At 43.2% G+C, this 19,660-nt stretch overlaps 1 protein-coding gene across 1 annotated transcript in view; it reads left to right on the forward strand.

The window, feature by feature from the left end:
• Positions 1-19,660, forward strand: part of LOC126248102 (protein sickie) — a 687,677-nt gene that overhangs the window by 481,808 nt on the left and 186,209 nt on the right. The window contains exons 4-9 of the mRNA XM_049948773.1: positions 1,610-1,739; positions 13,046-13,221; positions 13,309-13,420; positions 13,963-14,626; positions 14,719-14,887; positions 18,242-18,358. Coding sequence (XP_049804730.1) covers positions 1,610-1,739; positions 13,046-13,221; positions 13,309-13,420; positions 13,963-14,626; positions 14,719-14,887; positions 18,242-18,358 — 1,368 coding nt within the window. The remainder of the gene's footprint in view (positions 1-1,609; positions 1,740-13,045; positions 13,222-13,308; positions 13,421-13,962; positions 14,627-14,718; positions 14,888-18,241; positions 18,359-19,660) is intronic.

Consider the following 19,660-nt stretch of genomic DNA (forward strand, 5'->3'; position numbering starts at 1 on the left):
GCGGTGATGGCGCCCGATAGCGACCCAGATGGGTTCGAAAGGATTTACATCAGACGAATTTGCTCGCAGAGACATCATCTCTAGTTCACTATAATGCCCTTTAAACCAGTGTCTGGCTCCGAGACACGGACAATTATACTGCTGAAAGATGACATCGCCAAGAGGGAAGACATCAAGCATGGAGGGATGCAGGTGGTTAGCAGCTGTCAGCGTGTCTTCGGTTACTACCACACATCCCATGAAAGGGCAGGAGAATGTCTCCCATATCATAATACTACTCCCACCAGCCTGCGTCCGTGGCGCGCTGCACGTTTCGAGCTGCCGTTCACCTTGATGACGGCTTATGTGGAGACGACCATCAACCTAGTGTAGGAAAAATGTGATTCACCCGAAGAGTCGACACCCTTGCATTAATCGACGGTCGAAACCCGATGATCCCGTGACTACTGCAACCGTTAACTGACGATGGCGCTAGCTCACCACTTGAACACATAGGGAGGGTCTGTGTGGAGCTCTGATGTTCAGCAATGTACGATGAACGGTGTGCTCGGAAACACTCGTGCGTGCACCAGCATTGTCCTCTTCCGGCAGAGATGCCACAGAGCATCATCTACCCCACTTTATAGAGCAAAGTCCGCCGCTCGTGGTATCGCGGTAGCGTTCTCGTTTCCCCATCACGTGATCCCGGGTTTGATTCCCGGCGGGGTCAGGGCTTTTCACCTGTCCCGAGATGACTGGGTGTTGCTGTGGCGTCTTCATCATCATCATTCATTCCCATTACGGTCGGAGGAAGGCAACGGCAAACCACCTCCATTAAGACCTTGCCTAGTAAGGCGGTGCAGGTCTCCCGCATCGTTCCTCTACGCTCTGTCAAGAAGCATGGGATTAAAAAACCAGAGCAAACAAGCCTCCGAGCACCACGTTCTGTGAATAGTCGTGGACGTCCAACAATTTAGCGCCTAGCGATAGTTTCATTGTCATTCTACCCCTTTCCGTAGGTGCTCACGATAGTAGCAAGTCCACATTCAACCAGCTTCGACGTTTCCGAGACACTCTTTCACGGGCTGTGCGTAATAATAATCTGCCCTTTCTCAAAGTCGCTTATCTCAATGGATTTCCCCATTTGCAGCCCATATCTTCGCTAGGGTGATCCCCCGTCCGTGTCTGTTCCGCTTGCATACTTTTGTCACTGCATCGCGTGCGCGCAACTCCACCAAGCGACATCCAATGTCGCGGTGAGCAGTGGTCATAATGTTTTGGCTAATCAGTGTAAAATACTCAAAGGACTAACACTGAACGATATGCGGTTCTGATTGTGTGCAAAACTAACTAACAATAAAAGAGAAGTCGTACTACTTCATTTAGGTATTGTACCAGAACTACCGAACTGTAGTTTTAGTAGAGCGCAGCTGTGCTTATAAATAAAAGGCTGAGTTCATCTGTATGACTGCAGAACTCCGTAATATAATGTCAAAAAAACATAAATACGTCAAATTAGTGTAGCCACTTCAAATATTTTTAATCGCACTGTTTGTCAGATGTGTTACAGTTGTGTGACGCCGCAGTTGCCGGTAAGGCTGTGAGCCTTATTAACGTGCTGTTTGCACAGGTGCGACTAAGCCCGTGTCCAGCAGCAGTTCCCGGTCTACGAGCCCCTCGGCTGCTGTGCAGTCCTTCATCCCCACACCCAAGTCCACGCCCCGAGCTTCTATACCTGACAAGCATCTACCGCCCAACAGGTAAGATCACGTATTTTTCCATTTTTGTCGCTGTTTTCTTTTATTTTTTTAACCTTCGCCATATTAGTGAATTACGATAAATGTTTTATTATTTTTGGAAATGGGAGAGCAAGAGTGATGTACAGGGTGCTTAAAAAGTCAGTATAAATTTGAAAACTTAATAAACCACGGAATAATGTAGATAGAGAGGTAAAAATTGACGCACATGCTTGGAATGACATGGGGTTTTATTAGAACAAAAAAACAAAGTTCACAAAATGTCCGATAGATGGCGCTGGACAGAAAAACTGCTACTGTGACGGGTGAGAGATACGCCGATATGTTACAGAATCGCATCATCCCAGCCTGGCTGATAAACACCTGCTGGAACGTACGATGGGACTGATGACCATAGATGTTAAGTCCCATAGTGCTCAGAGCCATTTGAACGTACGATGTTTATGCAGGATGGCGCTCCATCCCCTACTGCTAGACGCGTGAAAAATCTCTTGCGCGCGTCGTTTGGTGATGGTCGTGTGCTCAGCCGCCACTTTCGTCATGCTTGGCCTCTCAGGTCCCCAGACCTCAGTCCGTGCGATTATTGGCTTTGGGTTTACCTAAACTCGCAAGTGTATAGTGATCGACCGACATCTCTAGAGATGCTGAAAGACAACATCCGACGCCAATGCCTCGCCATAGCTCCGGACGTGCTTTACAGTACTGTTCACAACATTATTCCTCGACTACAGCTATTGTTGAGGAATGATGGTGGACATATTGAGCATTTCCTGTAAAGAACATCATCTTTGCTTTGTCTTACCTTGTTATGCTAATTATTGCTATTCTGATCAGATGAAGCGCCATCTGTCGGACATTTTTTGAATGTTTGTAATTTTTTTGGTTCTAATAAAACCCCATGTCATTACAAGCATGTGTGTCTATTTGTACTTCTCTATCTACATTATTCCGTGATTTGTTCAGTTTTCAAATTTATACTGACTTTTTGATCACCCGGTATATCTTGATTACCGAGCGAGGTGGCGCAGTGGTTAGCACACTGGACTCGCATTCGGGAGGACGACGGTTCAATCCCGTCTCCGGCCATCCTGATTTAGGTTTTCCGTGATTTCCCTAAATCGTTTCAGGCAAATGCCGGGATGGTTCCTTTGAAAGGGCACGGCCGATTTCCTTCCCAATTCTTCCCTAACCCGAGCTTGCGCTCCGTCTCTAATGACCTCGTTGTCGACGGGACGTTAAACACTAACCACCACCACCATATCTTGATTGGAAGTGATCCTCGACTAAATGGACCCACACACGAGCGACGGATCGGCGTATGGGTGACCAATCACTTCGGAGGTTGCACGTGTGTTGGCAAATGGCAGCGATCAGTCGCTGGTCGCATGGAAATCCCAGGCAATCTGATGGTTCGCATACGATTTGTGCACGCAATACGGCTGCCTGGCTAGTTAGCGGCGGTGTGTGGCAATATGGCTGCTACTTTTTTTTATCTATTTATCGAGAGTGGTTGTGCTTCGTTTCGCTACGCCCACTACGAGTAAGAAATTTACAACAGAATTTACTGTTATGCGGGGACCACGAACTACTCTGAAAGTTGAAGTGGAAGCCGGAGTCGCCATTTATGTTAAGAAGTAATGCAAAATATACCGTCCGATTTTGCAGTTATTGGCATTTTGCAGCTTGTGGTACAGAAGTAGAATTGATAGGAAGTTCATTGTCGTAATACGGTGGGTTCCCTCTGACGATTTACAGTTATTGATGAAACAATTATATGCATTATTAAAGTTTTTAACTTCTAAATAGAATGGCATACGTACCTACCGTAATGTTGATAGGACATTTTAATTTAACTGTTCAATCAAATATATTATACAATTATACTCAAAACCCTTGTCGACCCGCCAGTTTAGCCGAGAGCGCTAACGCGCTGCTTCCTGGACTCGGGTAGGCGCCCGGCCCCGGATCGAATCCGCCAGACGGATTAACGACGTGGGCCAGTGTGCCGGCCAGCCTGGATGTGGTTTTTAGGCGGTTTTCCATATCCCACTAGGTGAATACCGGGTTGTTCCTCACATCCCGCCTCAGTTACACGCTTCACAGACATCTGCACCATGTTCGCACTATTTCACAGTTTACACTAGACGCAGACTGTTGGGGTACACTGATTCCGTTCTGGGGGGTATGGGGTGGCAGCAGGAAGAGCATTTGCCCACCCCTTCTAATTAACTGTGCCAAATCCGATTGTAACAATGCTGACCCTGCGAAAACTGCGGGACAAAGGCACAAGCAAAAAAGATACTCAAAACCCTTGTCATTTCATATAAATGAAATCTCCATACGGTTTATAACAAGAGTTACAGTAATCAATAGTGTTGTCTTTATAGATACATGAAGTAAATTGTGTAAATAGTTGCAGTTAAATTATAAGATTAATGAATATAAAGGAACTCATGACTAATAAATGTAAAACTAATTTTATTGGCAGACTATAAAGATGTACACAACCCACTTGGCGTCAGTGAAAAACATAATATATTCTGTGGGACTGATGACCTCAGATGTTATGTCCCTTAGTGCTCAGCGCCATTTTTTTTGATTTTTAAGGGATTTTTTAAAAGTTATTTTCATCTCGGTGAGACATTGTAACATATGGGCAACACGCAGCACAGTGAGCATTATAATCATCTTTACCTCTGTTAAGCCATGAGTAAGCCTTGCATTTCAGTTTCCACGTTTTGCTTCTTTTTCGAAAAGAGAAGTACATTTGCTCCGTCAGTTCACTTGTAAAAATACTTCACGAACTGTAAATGCACGGTAACAAAAAAACAACCAGGTGTTATGATCGACTTTGACAAGCTATTGAATGGAATTAAGTTTGATGTAGTGGCCGTTGCGTGGAGTAACAGTAACTCTCTTCGGCCTAAAAGCGGAAAGAGCGAGACTTTATAATGTAAAATATTATCCATGCTGATGTAATTAGGATTTTTCCGTGTCCCGACAGGGTTTAATAGAGAGTCATGTTTTAAATGGGAAAACCGGGAAATGCCACCTAAATTAGTATACCTGGAATGTTTGTAGACGTCTAATACTGATCTTTTTCCGTTTCCAAATCCCTACCCAATCATTCTGATGTAGGATTCCCGTGGTTTTCCTAAATTATTTCAGGCGAATGTCGGAATAGTTCCTAAAACAGGGATGAAGTGAGCTAGGCTCCATATATAATAACCATGGCGTGGGCGGGATGTGACCCTCTGAACCTACCTTCTGCTTACAGGATTGTTTTTAATGAAATGGAAACAAAAATAGTGCGATAATTAATGCGTTTGAAGGTAGCGATTAGTTTATCTCAGTCGTCCATGTGAAACGATTTTTGCGAACAAAATTTTGATGAGAAAAGAGCATTGGACACTCATTTATAAGCTGGAGAGTAAAAGACAATGTATTCGATATGAGATGGGGCGAGAACGGATCCCTATCCTGTGGAACTTCTATGCTATGAAGACTTTAGCCACAAATGATCGCTACGGGTTCCTATATAATTGTACCCAGGACAATGGTTCCTGATGTTATTCTGGGTGTCCCAATTTAACTTTCAAATACCATCGAGTGTTGATAAGTGGTTTTCTAAGAAATCATCAATCATCCATCGTCATCCTTTCCCGAAAGTTCCACATTCTTCCATAATGTCGGAAGTTCGACATGAGGCACGAAAATGTATTTCTTGTCGTCGAGTAATTGTCTATAATCTACACATCATACTGAAAAATGCTAGGCGCCGCCTCACCTGATGTATACAGCTTCATCACATGACGATGAAACAGTGCAAAGACTTTCGTGATCCGGTGAACCACAGTATATCAAATGGCTCTAAGCACTACGGGACTTAACATCTGAGGTCATCAGTCCCCTAGACTTAGAACTACTTAAACCTAACTAACCTAAGGACATCACACACATTCATGCCTGAGGCAGGGTTCGAACCTGCTACCGTAGCAGCAGCGCGCTTCCAGACTGAAGCGCCTAGAACCACTCGGTCACAACGACCGGCCACAGTATATCACTTGCTTTCCGGCAGAAAAGCCTCGCTTTAGCAAACGCCCAGGGAGCGGTATCAACAGACTGTAAAACATCTAGACTTTTAGAGACAAGTCTGGAGACGGGGAAATTGAGTACGTTCCCGTTTTTGTGGGAGGGCTTTCGCCTCTCGTGTCTGTACTTGGCACTGTAGCAGAAGTGGGCTACAAGGACTTGCCTACTTCCCAGTTACTGCTACCTGTTGAAGACTAGTTTTGGTATTGACAGTTGAGTGTATCAACTTGACGGAGCAGCTGTTTAAGGTGGAGTTGTGGTAAAGTGTTACAGTAAGAAAACGGTCCAGCCTGAATTTTGCTTTTAGCTGGAATGAACATTAAGGATAAGTTCCAAAGAGCCACATTTGCTTCCGACCAAAAAATTTCTTTTCACAGGAACTGCGAAATATATTTAGTAAAACCAGAAAGCCGGCCGGGGTGGCCAAGTTGTTCTAGGCGCTACAGTCTGGAACCGCGCGACCGCTACGGTCGCAAGTTCGAATCCTGCCTCGGGCATGGATGTGTGTGATGTCCTTAGGTTAGTTAGGTTTAAGTAGTTCTAAGTTCTAGGGGACTGATGACCTCAGAAGTTAAGTCCCATAGTGCTCAGAGCCATTTGAACCAAAACCAGAAAACCTACATCTGGATGGCGGAACAGGTATTTGAAACCTACTCTTCAGAGTGCTAGTCCATTGTTTTAACTATTATGCTACTTTGTTCGAAATAAAGGGCAGTAACCTGTTGTGTCTTCAATACGAAGACTGTTTTGATGCAGCTCTCCACGCTTATTTATCCTGAGAAAGCCTCTTCACCTCTGCTTAACTACTACATCCAACCAACATCCGTTTGAACCTGCGCTCTCTTTTTGAGCCTTGGTCTTGCTCTACAATCCACTCCCCCTCTCCCCCTCACCCCATCCCCTACACTTCCCGACTGATTCCTTCATGCGTCAGGATGTACGCTGTCGACCGAACCCTCCTTTTAGTGAAGTTGGGCCAAAATTTTTTTTCTCCCCAATTCGATTAATTACCTCCCCATTAGTTAAACTGCCTGCCCAACTAATCTTCAGCATTTTTCTGTAGCACCCCACGTTGCACTGATGTTAATGAATTTCTCGTTTTTGAGAAAAGCTTTGCTCGCTGTCGCCAGTCTGAATTTTATATCCTATTTCAGTTCATTTATTTTTCTGCTCAAGTAGCAAAACTAATATACTACTTTTAGTATACTTAGATTTCGCATGCGGCCAGAAGACGTTAGTTCAGCGACGTAGTCCGCAGGTCGTGGTCGTGCGGTAGCGTTCTCGCTTCCCACGCCCGGGTTCCCGGGTTCGAGTCCCGGCGGGGTCAGGGATTTTCTCTGCCTCGTGATGACTGGGTGTTCTGTGATGTCCTTAGGTTAGTTAGGTTTAAGTAGTTCTAAGTTCTGTTGGACTGATGACCATAGATGTTAAGTCCCATAGTGCTCAGAGCCATTTGAACCATTTTCAGCGACGTAGAGCCGTTCAGCTCAGGGATGTCGAAATCGCTGCCTGTCACACCAGCGCCTAGGAATCCCTGTATATGTAGATTTTTAAAGTGCTCAAGAAAGCTGTGCAGGTAGCACGAAGGGTGTTGCCGATCTGAACGATCATTGAGGGACCCTTCGCCGTTTTATTCGTGCATCTGTCACTGTCGCACACCCCTTGTGATCATGCCACAGGTGGGCTGAAAAAGCGTAAACACTCTTTGCTGATTCGGATGACGTTCAAATATCGTCGAATGACTTTCAATGGGCTCTAGTGGTTCCACCCTATACACCAGAGCAAAAACTGCGGCCGCTCTAACACTCCAAAGGCGTGCGACCACGTTCAGTGGGATTACAGGCACGAGACGTCCTTAGAGAGGGGTTGAATCGCCCAGGGGGTTTCAGCAGAGTCAAAGGTTGCCGAGAACGTCTTCCTGTTACCGCACGCCGAACTGTCGTTTTCGAAGGCGAAATGTGTGGGAATCAACGCCACAAGGGAAGACGTGATTCCATTGAGGCCCTTTATGCCACCCTCTAGGTTATGCGTTTGGATACTTAGCGGCGACGTGCTTGAAATGTTCTCTAGGCCACCCATATGGAAACCGCGTAATTTCAACTTTGAAAGTCGTGGTTCTGACCTCCATCGCAGAGGCGTTGTAAGAAGGTGAAATGTGTTTAAGAAGGGGTGTGACGACCTTCCCCTAGTGTGACACGTTCACGGGGGCGTTGGGCAGAATTGTGGTGAAATTTGGTGCTAATTTGACATCACTGACCCACCTGACACTTCGCATGAACTTCTGAGCCCTGCCCCGTTTTTTCACATGTGACGACACCTTGCTGTTCGGCTACTTGAAGTGTCGTTGAACCCGAGGGTGACGTCACAGGTCACCACGCTTTTGCACCGTCGGAGAGGAACGTTGTAGGCACATTTGAGCTAGATTTCATTCAATGGGAGACAATTACGGCGTTTCGAAAACGCCCGCATCTCGTGGTCGTGCGGTAGCGTTCTCGCTTCCCACGCCCGGGTTCCCGGGTTCGATTCCCGGCGGTGTCAGGGATTTTCTCTGCCTCGTGATGGCTGGGTGTTGTGTGCTGTCCTTAGGTTAGTTAGGTTTAAGTAGTTCTAAGTTCTAGGGGACTTATGACCACAGCAGTTGAGTCCCATAGTGCTCAGAGCCATTTGAACCATTTTCGTTTCGAAAAAGTGATCCTTTAATTATGATGTGCAGTTTCATCACTCGGTTTTGACCTCTCTGTCCTATCAGGCATATTTTTAGTTGGCAGGATGTAACGTATTCCGTGAAATCATTTCCGTGGTTTCTACATCAATCAGGATATCCATCGAAAAAGTGACATTTACAAGCGCGCGCGCGCGCGTTTGTGTGTGTGTGTGGCTCAAAATGGCTCTGAGCACTATGGGACTTAACATCTGTGATCATTAGTCCCCTAGAACTTAGAACTACTTAAACCTAACTAACCTAAGGACATCACACACATCCATGCCCGAGGCAGGATTCGAACCTGCGACCGTAGCGGTCACACGGTTCCAGACTGAAGCGCCTAAACCGTACGGCCACACCGGCCGGCTGTGTGTGTGTGTGTGTGTGTGTGTGTGTGTGTGTGTGTGGGTGGGTGTGGGTGTGTAAAACGAAACCTGCTCAGAAGGTGACGCTAGACTGTTACATACTGAAAGCATGTCGCATATTTCGATTGACGTGAATTAATTGCTTCCTACAATAAGCACAGTATGATTAAAAAATTGGAATTAGGTGGTAAGGACTATGGGACCAAACTGCTGACGTCATCGGTACCTAGGCTTACGCACTACTTAATCTAACTTAAACTAACTTACACTAAGGACAACACACACACCCATGCCCGAGGGAGGACTCGAACCTCCGTCGGGGCGAGCTGCGCGAACCGTGACAAGACACCCTAGACAGCACGGCTACCCCGCGCGGCACAGTATGATTATGTGAAGAATGTAGCGGTAATCTCGCTGTTCTTTCCTATGAACAGAAAAAGAGTATTACGCTTGTGAGGGCCTGCATGTAGCAAAAACTTTCAGCAGTAATTACTTCCGCTGTATGATGAAAACTTGTATTGTAATAGTTCTCATCGAATGGGGAGGAGGGTGGCAAATTGTCACTTGAAGCTCGCAGAGGTTCAACCGAAAGAGATCCCACAATGCCTCGTATTCAGAAGGAGCGAGTGCCCGTCAGACCCACCTCAGATTTCCCGCAGTTTGTAGGATTAATAGGATGATGCCTTCTATTGGGATAGGGGTGTGCAGCCTTACTAGCACTCTGATCGCAAACCCCTTACGTGAATACATAATGGCCGCAAGTTCAGCCGTGCGGGGTAGCCGTGCGGTCTGGCGCCTTGCCACGGTTCGCGCGGCTTTCCCCGCCGGAGGTCCGAGTCCTCCCTGGGGCATGGGTGTGTGTGTTCTTGTTAGTGTAAGTTAGTTTGATTAAGTAGTATGTGAGCCTAGGGACCGTTGACCTTAGCATTTTGCTCCCATAGGAACTTACCACAAATTTCCAATTTCCGCAAATTCAAAACTATCTTGCCGTGAGAGATTTGAGACCCCCTTGCCCCAATAGCAGTTACATTGGGCTCAGAAGTGCTAAATCCTACAAGGGCTCGCTCTCCCCATTTCGGGAGGGAATGAAATATGAGAAAAAAAACCGACAAAATTACAAGAACTAACGGTGAGTGGCGCGCCTCCGTCAGGTATCAGTGGGGCATGCGACCTGCGTCTGTGAATCCCTGTGGCCGAGGGGTTCTAGGCGCTACAGTCTGGAACCGCGCGATCGCTACGGTCGCAGGTTCGAATCCTGCCTCGGGCATGGATGTGTGTGATGTCCTTAGGTTAGTTCGGTTTAAGTAGTTCTAACTTCTAGGGGACTGATGACCTCAGAAGTTAAGTCCCATAGTGCTCAGAGCCATTTGAACCATTTGTGAATCTCTGAATTAGGGTATGGCCGATGTTCTGCCCCTTGTTCAGCTGAGCTTGTACTCTGTCTCTAATTGCATAGACAGCGACAGGACGTTAAACTCTAACCTAAACTCTAAACTTCACAGCTGCTCGCCTCCGGGTATATGGCAGGAATAATAATTGTCTGACCTGATCCTTCGGCTTCTGAGCACCGATTCTCCTGAATAAATATTCACCATTAGCACCGTGGCAGTTCAGTTCTTCATAACTCTATGCCCTCTTTCGCCATTAAAAAGGAGCATTATCACATACAACTTACTTGAATGTCATCAACGCTTTTACCAACAAAATTGCGAAAATCGACAAATGGTTCAAATGGCTCTGAGCACTATGGGACTCAACTGCTGAGGTCATTAGTCCCCTAGAACTTAGAACTAATTAAACCTAACTAACCTAAGGACATCACAAACAACCATGCCCGAGGCAGGATTCGAACCTGCGACCGTAGTGGTCTTGCGGTTCCAGACTGCAGCGCCTTTAACCGCACGGCCACTTCGGCCGGCGCGAAAATCGACAGAAAAATAAATCCGAAGCGGTATAAATTCACCATATCCGCATCCTTACTCGGCAAACCATTGTGAAGTGATGGCGAAGGTTACTTCCTATTGTACCAGTTATTAGGGTATCTTCCTGTTCCATTTGCATATGGAGCGGGGAAAGAATGCCAATGGACCGAAGTCTCTCACCTGCTTTGCCTGTCTGATCGTTCCATTCTTGCTCCTGCACTTGCTGTAATTAATCTAATCTTGTCCTCACAATCAACATGGAAGCGATACGTAGGTGGTTGCAGTATCTTCCTAGAGTCATCATTTAATGCTGTTTCTTGAAACTTTGCCAGTCGGCTGGCTCGGGATAGTTTGCGTCTATCTTCAGGTCTTTGCCATTTCAGTTTTTTCATTTCTATGACACTCTCCGATGTGTCAAATAAACCTGTGACCATTCGTCTGCCCTTCTTCGTGTACGTTCTACATACCCTGTTGGTCCTAGTTGTTACAGGGGCCGCACACTTTAGCAGTATGGGTAGCACGAGTAATTGTGAGCAATCATGCAATGTAGACTGATTGCATTTTGCTCATATTCTTCCAATGGACCGAAGTTTGTCACCTGCTTTACCTACGACTGAGCCTATGTGATCGTTCCAATCCTTATTGCTAACGAGGGGACTTTCTGGGAGGTGCATCGAGTTATGAGCTCCCACTTCGCCTGCTTATAGTGTGGGTAGGCAACTATCACACCCTAAAATTGTTGGTGTCAATGCGAGGGTCCAAGGTTCGGTTCTGAGTAGAGTGGGTGGGCTGTCACAGTCTTATTGTCTTTATCCCACCCACCCAAATATAGCTTACGCGCTCACATTTAATGTGCCACATATGTCTAGGATTTCAACAATAATAAATATAAAAACAGTTTCAGTATTAATTTGTTTTACATCAATGGTTAGTACAGCACTTTTGCTTTTTAGGGGAGTTGGAAGGGCTCATGACGCACATGGCCACCTCCCCCCTTGGATCCTCGCCTGCGGAAACATCTTATAGAGGCACACAGAAGTTGTGGATTCACAGAGCAGATAATTTCGATTCACATAGGTTACATCAAAGACAAAAGCGGGCCATAGTTGGACCTATGGTTCAAATGGCTCTGAGCACTATGGGACTTAACATCTATGGTCATCAGTCTCCCAGAACTTAGAAGTACTTAAACCTAACTAACCTAAGGACATCACACAAAACCCAGCCATCACGAGGCAGAGAAAATCCCTGACCCCGCCGGGAATCGAACCCGGGCGTGGGAAGCGAGAACGCTACCGCACGACCACGAGATGCGGGCAGTTGGACCTATGTTTAAGCAAGACTATCAGAGGGTGTAACTGTATCATAATATTGTCAGACTTTTCAACGGAGCATACAATATGGCCCTCTTACAAATCGTGACAGTGTTGTGCCATACCAGTACTCGATCAAGGGCCTCATCTCCCTTCCGTGGACTCGGTTTCGTCGCGGCACAAAGCAGCTGTCTGTCAGAAGGGCTCATGACTGTACGCTCCGCTGCAGAGTGCAAGATTCTTCCTAGTGTACTCGGTTCCTGTTGCTTTTGAGTCCAGTCATATTTTTGTCACATCGAGGGATAACATCTAACAATTCAGTAGTTGTTTACTATACCAACAGTTTTTCGACACCGTGAAAAGTTTTAATCGCTCCTATCTGAAGTATTTTAATTCCTTATTTGAGTATCAGTCAAACAATAAAACACTGATTTATATTGTATTGTTTCCACAACAAGACAGACCTTGCCTGCAATCTGAAGAAACCGCTTTGTTACGTTTGACGCCACAGATGAAGTGTGATGTCTCTCGCACATTTCAAAGAATTTAGTTCATTAAAGAGACGTTGTGAGGCTGTCACTTGTGCGAAGATTAGGCTGATGTTTGTAAATTTGTTTTGCGTGTCGTGCGTGATTTAGTGTTCAATGCGTAAAGTAAAGTTCGATAACTGTCAGACAATGCAGAAGAGACGAAAAATGACTGTGACAAGTACACTGATCGCGCAGTCAGCTCATGTGTGTTTGCTGTACAAAAGCTATAGAAAGACGGCGCGAAGTTTAACTGTGTGTCATTTGCATGGTTCGGTCAGAGAAACATACTTCAGATTTCAGGAAAGGCTGTACTGCTATTCGTAACATTGTTCTGTATATTTACTGACAAATGAAACTACAAATGAAGATATTGTGTTTTACAGTACAAGGAGTAACACCCCACCAAATAGTAACCGATCGTCCGTAAGACAGCCTGCTGGAGGTTTGAGTAGCCCTTACAGTTTACCGAGCAACAATCAGATACCAGCGGGTAAAAACGCTATGCTTGATAAGCTGAAGATTTTTAACTCAAAGGAAAAAATTGAAAGGGTAAAAGGAGGTACGACCCGGTACAACTTTTCGTCGTTTCGATTTAAAGAAAAACAGAAAGTGACTGCATTCGTGAAGCTGATGTTTCTTTATCTAGGTAATGCCGTCGTTTCGAAGAGAACATCGAGTTCAAGTGGCTTCAGTTCTGCGAGATCAGAAAAGAGCGATTCTTCGACCAGCCTGTGTAGTGATGTCAAAACAGCAACAAGGTAAAAGAGATACTTCATGTTACGTATATGTTACGCATATATTTGTAAGGGTGAAGATGCTCTTTCTGCATCTCCACACGATTACTCACAAATTTCTGTTCACAGGCATTTATCTTTCCCGTCAAGATAACAGAGGTTTCAATAACTCCAAACTTACTTTTTTTTTTTTTTTTTTTTTTTTTTTTTTTTTTTTTTTTAAAAAGACAGAAGCTACTTACAGGCAGGAGACCCACCGTTTGTAAAATATGTGTTCCAGGCCAGGCACAATAGAAAAAGTGTTGTAAATAAAGCTACTAAATTGTAAAGTTAATCGTACGTAACTAAGAGATTCATGAGGTGTAAAGTTGGATGGAGGCCTATGTAGTACTTGCAAATTTTAATACTCAGGCCAAATAAGAGTATGCCAAAAGTGTTCTCTTTACGAAATGATAAGGGAATTTTCTGTTAACTATTAAAATTAGACTTTTTTTTCAATTTTATGTTCGTAGTAGTAAAGTAAATAGCAAAACTGAAATTACTTTGATTATGATCTTGCTTTTCAGTGCTGCATTACCTTGCAACGATGGACCCAGCCCAAAATCTGTTGTGCGTGGGCTCAGGAATAAACTTGTGAAAAGCAGTTCACCAAAAACTGCTCGTAAAAATGATTCGCCAAAACAAACACATCGCACAGTTCCAAAAGTTAACAATGAGACTGAAGTGAGAGGAAGCAGATCTGATATTGGAAGTAAAATGCCAGACTTCCACTATGCAGAAATTGATAATCCTATTAAACAATCAAAAATTTCTAATTTAATTCAGCCAAAGACATCCAAATTGAATACTACTTCTGGTGGTAGCAGTATCCCTAAACCCATGGCTGCTATTAAAGGAACAAGTAAAACAAATAAAGATGAAACTCCTACAATTCCAACTAAACCAGCACTGCCACCTCGGCAGAAACAGTTTGGTTGGGATGACAACTCAAGTGGTGCTGTCAGTGTAGCAATGGTCTCGCCAATGCCAAATATTGCATCAACTGAATCTGGCACCAAAATGAGTGAATCTAGTAATTCAACTTCAAATTCAACTGGTCGATCAATCTCATCTGATAGCAGTGTAATTTTCCAGCCAAGTTCAGAGAGTGGCAGTGATGGAGGAAAGGGGCCTGAAATAGCAAAGCCACTGTCAAAAATGATAGAGACCACTTTTGACAACTCCAATAAGGTAATTTCCATTATCTGCACAATTTTGATCAAGTAAAAATATTTTATGAAAATAGTATTTTATATATTGTCCAAAGCAACTTTTTTGTTCAGATAATAACGCAGGAAACGAGGACAGCGCAATCGAGGGAAACAACCTTTGGTGAAGAAGAAGAAAGTATGATGAATGTGAAGCCTATGCAGCCATTATTGAGAGGCTATACAGGTGGTCTTATAGTTCCAGGCCACACCATTTCTCCCAGTCTTCATATTTCCCACTTAGGTAAATAACAATACTGTTTGTGTAATAAAATTAGTGAAACTCATAAATAATGCTTATGTGTACACATATATTTGGTAATATCTTGCTGGAAAATTGCTTGATTTAAATGACAGCTCTCATCTCCTAGTATCGTGAATTTTATACATCCAGTCTTATGCTCCAAGCAATCTTTAGGCCTATATTTGAAATAAGTTAATGGAAGTCATGCAGAAAATGTTTGCTACACTAATACACCTAATGTTTTTTTTTCTTTTTCTAAGAATACTATATTTTCTGCATATGTCACTGAAATTCAAGGAACCTCCTGACACTCATTTTATGTCTTTCTGATAAAAGTATTAAATCAAAGTAACTCAGGCAGAATTGTGCTGAAGTGTTGCTGGCTTATACTTTAATGATTTGCAGCATAAGTAATGCATCAAGCACAGTGGACATTGCTTCAAATACTATCATCTGTGGCTCAGAGAATGTTTAAATAATGGTTTTTGATTATAAGCCAATGCAGAGATGCTTGTAGAACAACGGAATGAGTTTAAGGATAGAACAGAAAAGAATATGCAGAGAGAATGAACAGGCTGTTTTCTTTGTTCTGACTTTTTGTAGCCAATGTAAGTTTAAACCATAACAAATACTTGAAAGCAGAGAACATCAAAGAAATATGATTCACTATTGATTTCACAGTATAACACAGAAAGATTTACATCCAAGCACAAAAGAGAATCCAAAGAAATGAACCTGTAAGTTACGTAATTCTATACATCAAATATCCTGTTTGATACACTGGTAAAATTCTGGACTTCTAATAGAGAGGAACTGGGTTCAGGTGTTGATTAGTCATTCATATTTACACTTACCATGGAACTGATATAATAAATATGATAGTATTCCATTCTAGCAAATGTATTGCCAACCTTAGAACAACCTACAAATGTACAAGAGATTTTAAAATTATGGATTGGGTGTGAAATTATGACACTGTTCAGTGTTTTTTACTTATGAGGGAAGGTCAACATGTAAATGTAAAAGAACTTTGGGGGGATTCGGATGGTACAGTTATGGATATCCTGAGGGCCACAGTGAGTTCTAAAAGATTTCTTTATAATGCAGTGAATAAATATAAATATTTAACTGATTCCTAAATAAATTATAACTTACCATAGAAGGTGGGATACTGAATATCCCACACGCCTACTCATGCAAAAAAGAATTGGCACGCCAAGTAGAATGTTAGAAAATATAATTACAGTCATCCATGGTGTGCCCATGGTGGAATTTACCTCAGTTTACAGCTTATGACTTATTGTTGAAAATGGAACATAACTCACTTAAGAATTCATAGACATGGATTTAATGTGTGATGTAATTGTATGTAGTGCCCAGAAAGTGGAACTAATATACAGAGAAATATTTTCCTTTGCCAAAGCAAATTTATCACTGTGAATGGAAATTTACAAATAACTTGGTTGTTAAATCCACAGACAGCTGGCCAGTGTTCTTGCCAAAGATTTGTTCACACAGTTAATTTGAGGAAGTAGTATAATGTATGAATAAGTTAATCAAGAAGCATCTACTAACTTGCTTGTGTATTTCGTACTTTAAAGCATGCACCGTGGAGAGAACTAATGGAGAGCAGGAATTAAATTCTTATCAAAATCATGATGTGCAAGTGATGAAATCAAATAATTTTGAACCCAGAGTTTAGTCCTGTCCATGGATTATCATGCAATGCATGCATTGAGAACACTGGTCGTCAATTTAAATATTTGCTATAAGGTTTAACCCCTTTGTGCTAATTAAAAAAAAACTAGCTATTCATGTCAGGTCAGTGGTCTCTTACATCAAAATATTCAGTGTAGGACTGACTACTACACCATGTGATCAAAAATATCCAGATGCCCCCACAAACAAATGTTTTTCATATTAGGTGCATTTTGCTGGCACCTACTGCCAGGTACTCCATATCAGCAACCTCAGCAGTCATTAGACATCGTGAGAGAGCAGAATGGGGCACCCCGCAGAACTCATGGACTTCGAACGAGGTCAGATGATTGGGTGTCACTTGTGTCATATGCCTGTACACGAGATTTCCACACTCCCAAACATCCCTAGGTCCACTGTTACCCATGCGATAGTGATGTGGAAACGTGAAGGGACATGAACAGCACAAAAGCGTACAGGCTGACCTCCTCCGTTGACTGACAGAGACCGCCGACAGTTGAAGAGGGTCGTAATGTGTAATAGGCAGACATCTATCCAGACCACCACACAGGAATTCCAAACTGCATTGGGATCCACTGCAAGTACTATGACAGTTAGGTGGGATGTGAGAAAACTTGGATTTCATGGTCAAGCAGGTGCTCATAAGCCACACACCATGCCAGTAAATGCCAAACAACACCTCGCTTGGTGTAAGGTGCGTAAACATTGGATGATTGAACACTGGAAAAACATTGTATGGAGTGACAAATCACGGTACACAGTGTGGCGATCCATGGCAGGGTGTGGTTATGGCGAATGCCCGGTGAATGTCATCTGCCAGCATGTTTAGTGCCAACAGTAAAATTCGCAGGTGCTGGTGTTATAGTGTGGTCGTGTTTTTCATGGAGAGAGCTTGCAACCGTTGTTGTTTTGCATGGCACTATCACAGCACAGGCCTACAGTGATGTTTTAAGCACCTTCTTGCTTCCCACTATTGAAGAGCGGTTTGGGGATGGCAATTGCATCTTTCAACACGATCGAGCACCTATTCATAATGCACTCCTGTGGCGGAGTGGTTACACAACAGTAACATACCTGTAATGGACTGGCCTGCACAGAGTCCTGACATGAATCATATAGAACACCTTTGGGATGTTTTGGAATGCCGACTTCGTTACAGGCCTCACCGACCGACATTGATACCTTTCCTTAGTGCAGCACTCTGTGAAGAATGGGCTGCCATTCACCAAGAAACGCTCCAGCACCTGATTGAAGGTATGCCTGCGAGAGTGGAAGCTGTGATCAAGGCTAATGGTGGGCAAACACTGTACTGAATTCCAGCATTATCGATGGAGGGCACCACGAACTTGTAAGTCATTTTCAGCCAGGTGTCTGGATACTTTTGATCACATACTGTATTTGTGTAATTTTGACCCTAATGGTTTGGGACCCACTATATACTTTAAGAATATGGATCTAATACTCATCACATTTCTTAGTATTTCATTCAGATTATGTTTCTGGTCATCAGAAGAAGTGACCTGTTACTCTTAATAGTGTCAATGTGTTGTTGGACTTTCCATTGTCCCAAATATTTCAAAAGAAACATTATTTGGAGTTTTAGCCCAGTAGTAAATCTTTTTTTCTTTTTTTCAGGTTTTCAAAATGAAGTTAAATGCCTAAACTACCCTTCAGAAATGAATATATCCACTGATTTAAAAAGAGGAGTTGGTGATGGAGGCTACTGTGATACAGATTTAAGAAATTCTTCAGGTATATAATGTGCATTAGTTTGTCATTGATAGCTTGTCAGATTTTTATTTCGGATCATTTCTTATCAGCTTAATTGATGGCCTATCTCTGGAATAAATTTGTCATGTGACAGAATTAATTTACCTTGTGAGATGATTTAGACCCAATTAATGGCAATTGAATTCCACTAGTTTTATTTCTTGTGTGCCTCTCAGCTGTGGACACTTCTGGGCACGACACAGGAAGTAACATCAAAATGGTCCTTCATGACTTTCCCAGAAGTCAACATCGCCCGATGGCCTGTATATTCCTCCAGGGTGATCTGCTCCTGTATCATATTGGACTTTGCAAAAAGCAGATTGAGATAAATGCATTTAACGATTCAGTAAAGGAGTTCCTTCCTTACTGAAGTAATACTCAATTTCTGAGAGCTGGCATATCTACTGCCAAAAACAGCATACCTATAGGGTGCCATGAAAAGGACATTCCTGGATGGAATCAAGTTATAACCAGTTGGTTGATAAATTTATGTAACGTGGAGATCAAGAAACAGCTATGAATTTGATGAATTCCTTGAATGAATGAAGGAGAGAAATATGGCGCAAAGAAATCAGGATTCTTGACTTTGGACACTTATTCAGAAGCTGGGACACAAAGATGCCAACAGTGTCCTGCAACACATTTGCCAGTCACTTTGAGAGAGAATCCAAGTCAGAAAGGGAGCAAACTTAGACCCAGACCACTGCCTGACAAGAATAAAACTATGTTTAAAACGTCAGAGGTTTACAACAAAGAAAACCCAAATCCCCAAATTTGATACCAGCAGGCTCCAACCATCTCTCGTGGAAGACATTGAAAAAGAGGACTCAAACAATTGACAACAACATAAAAACAAATTGATCGAAACAGCACAAACACTAATTCCTCTGCAGAAAAGGAAAAAACTGAGCTCATATGATATCAACCACATTCTCTGCTACAAGAAAGAACATGGAGAATTGGCCCTAAACAACCAAGAAAACTCCAAGGAACTTGCCAAATATTCCAAAGAACTGCTTAACTGCCCAGAGCCAACACAATGGATCCCATCACAAGAACCTGAGAACACTAATCTAATTCCTTTATCACCAGATGAAAAAGAAATAACCACACAGATCAAAAGACTAAAAACAATTAAACATCGGGGGAAGATGGAATCGTAGCAGAAATCCTCAAGTCAGCAGGCTCAGACACCATAAAAGAAATCACCAAAATACAAGACATTTGGACAACAAAACAAATTCCTGGAGAAAAATGCAACACATGTAAGTAATTGGAGGGCAA

Source organism: Schistocerca nitens, chromosome 3 (genome assembly GCF_023898315.1).
Source record: "Schistocerca nitens isolate TAMUIC-IGC-003100 chromosome 3, iqSchNite1.1, whole genome shotgun sequence".
In the NCBI taxonomy this organism is placed as follows: Eukaryota; Metazoa; Arthropoda; class Insecta; order Orthoptera; family Acrididae; genus Schistocerca; species Schistocerca nitens.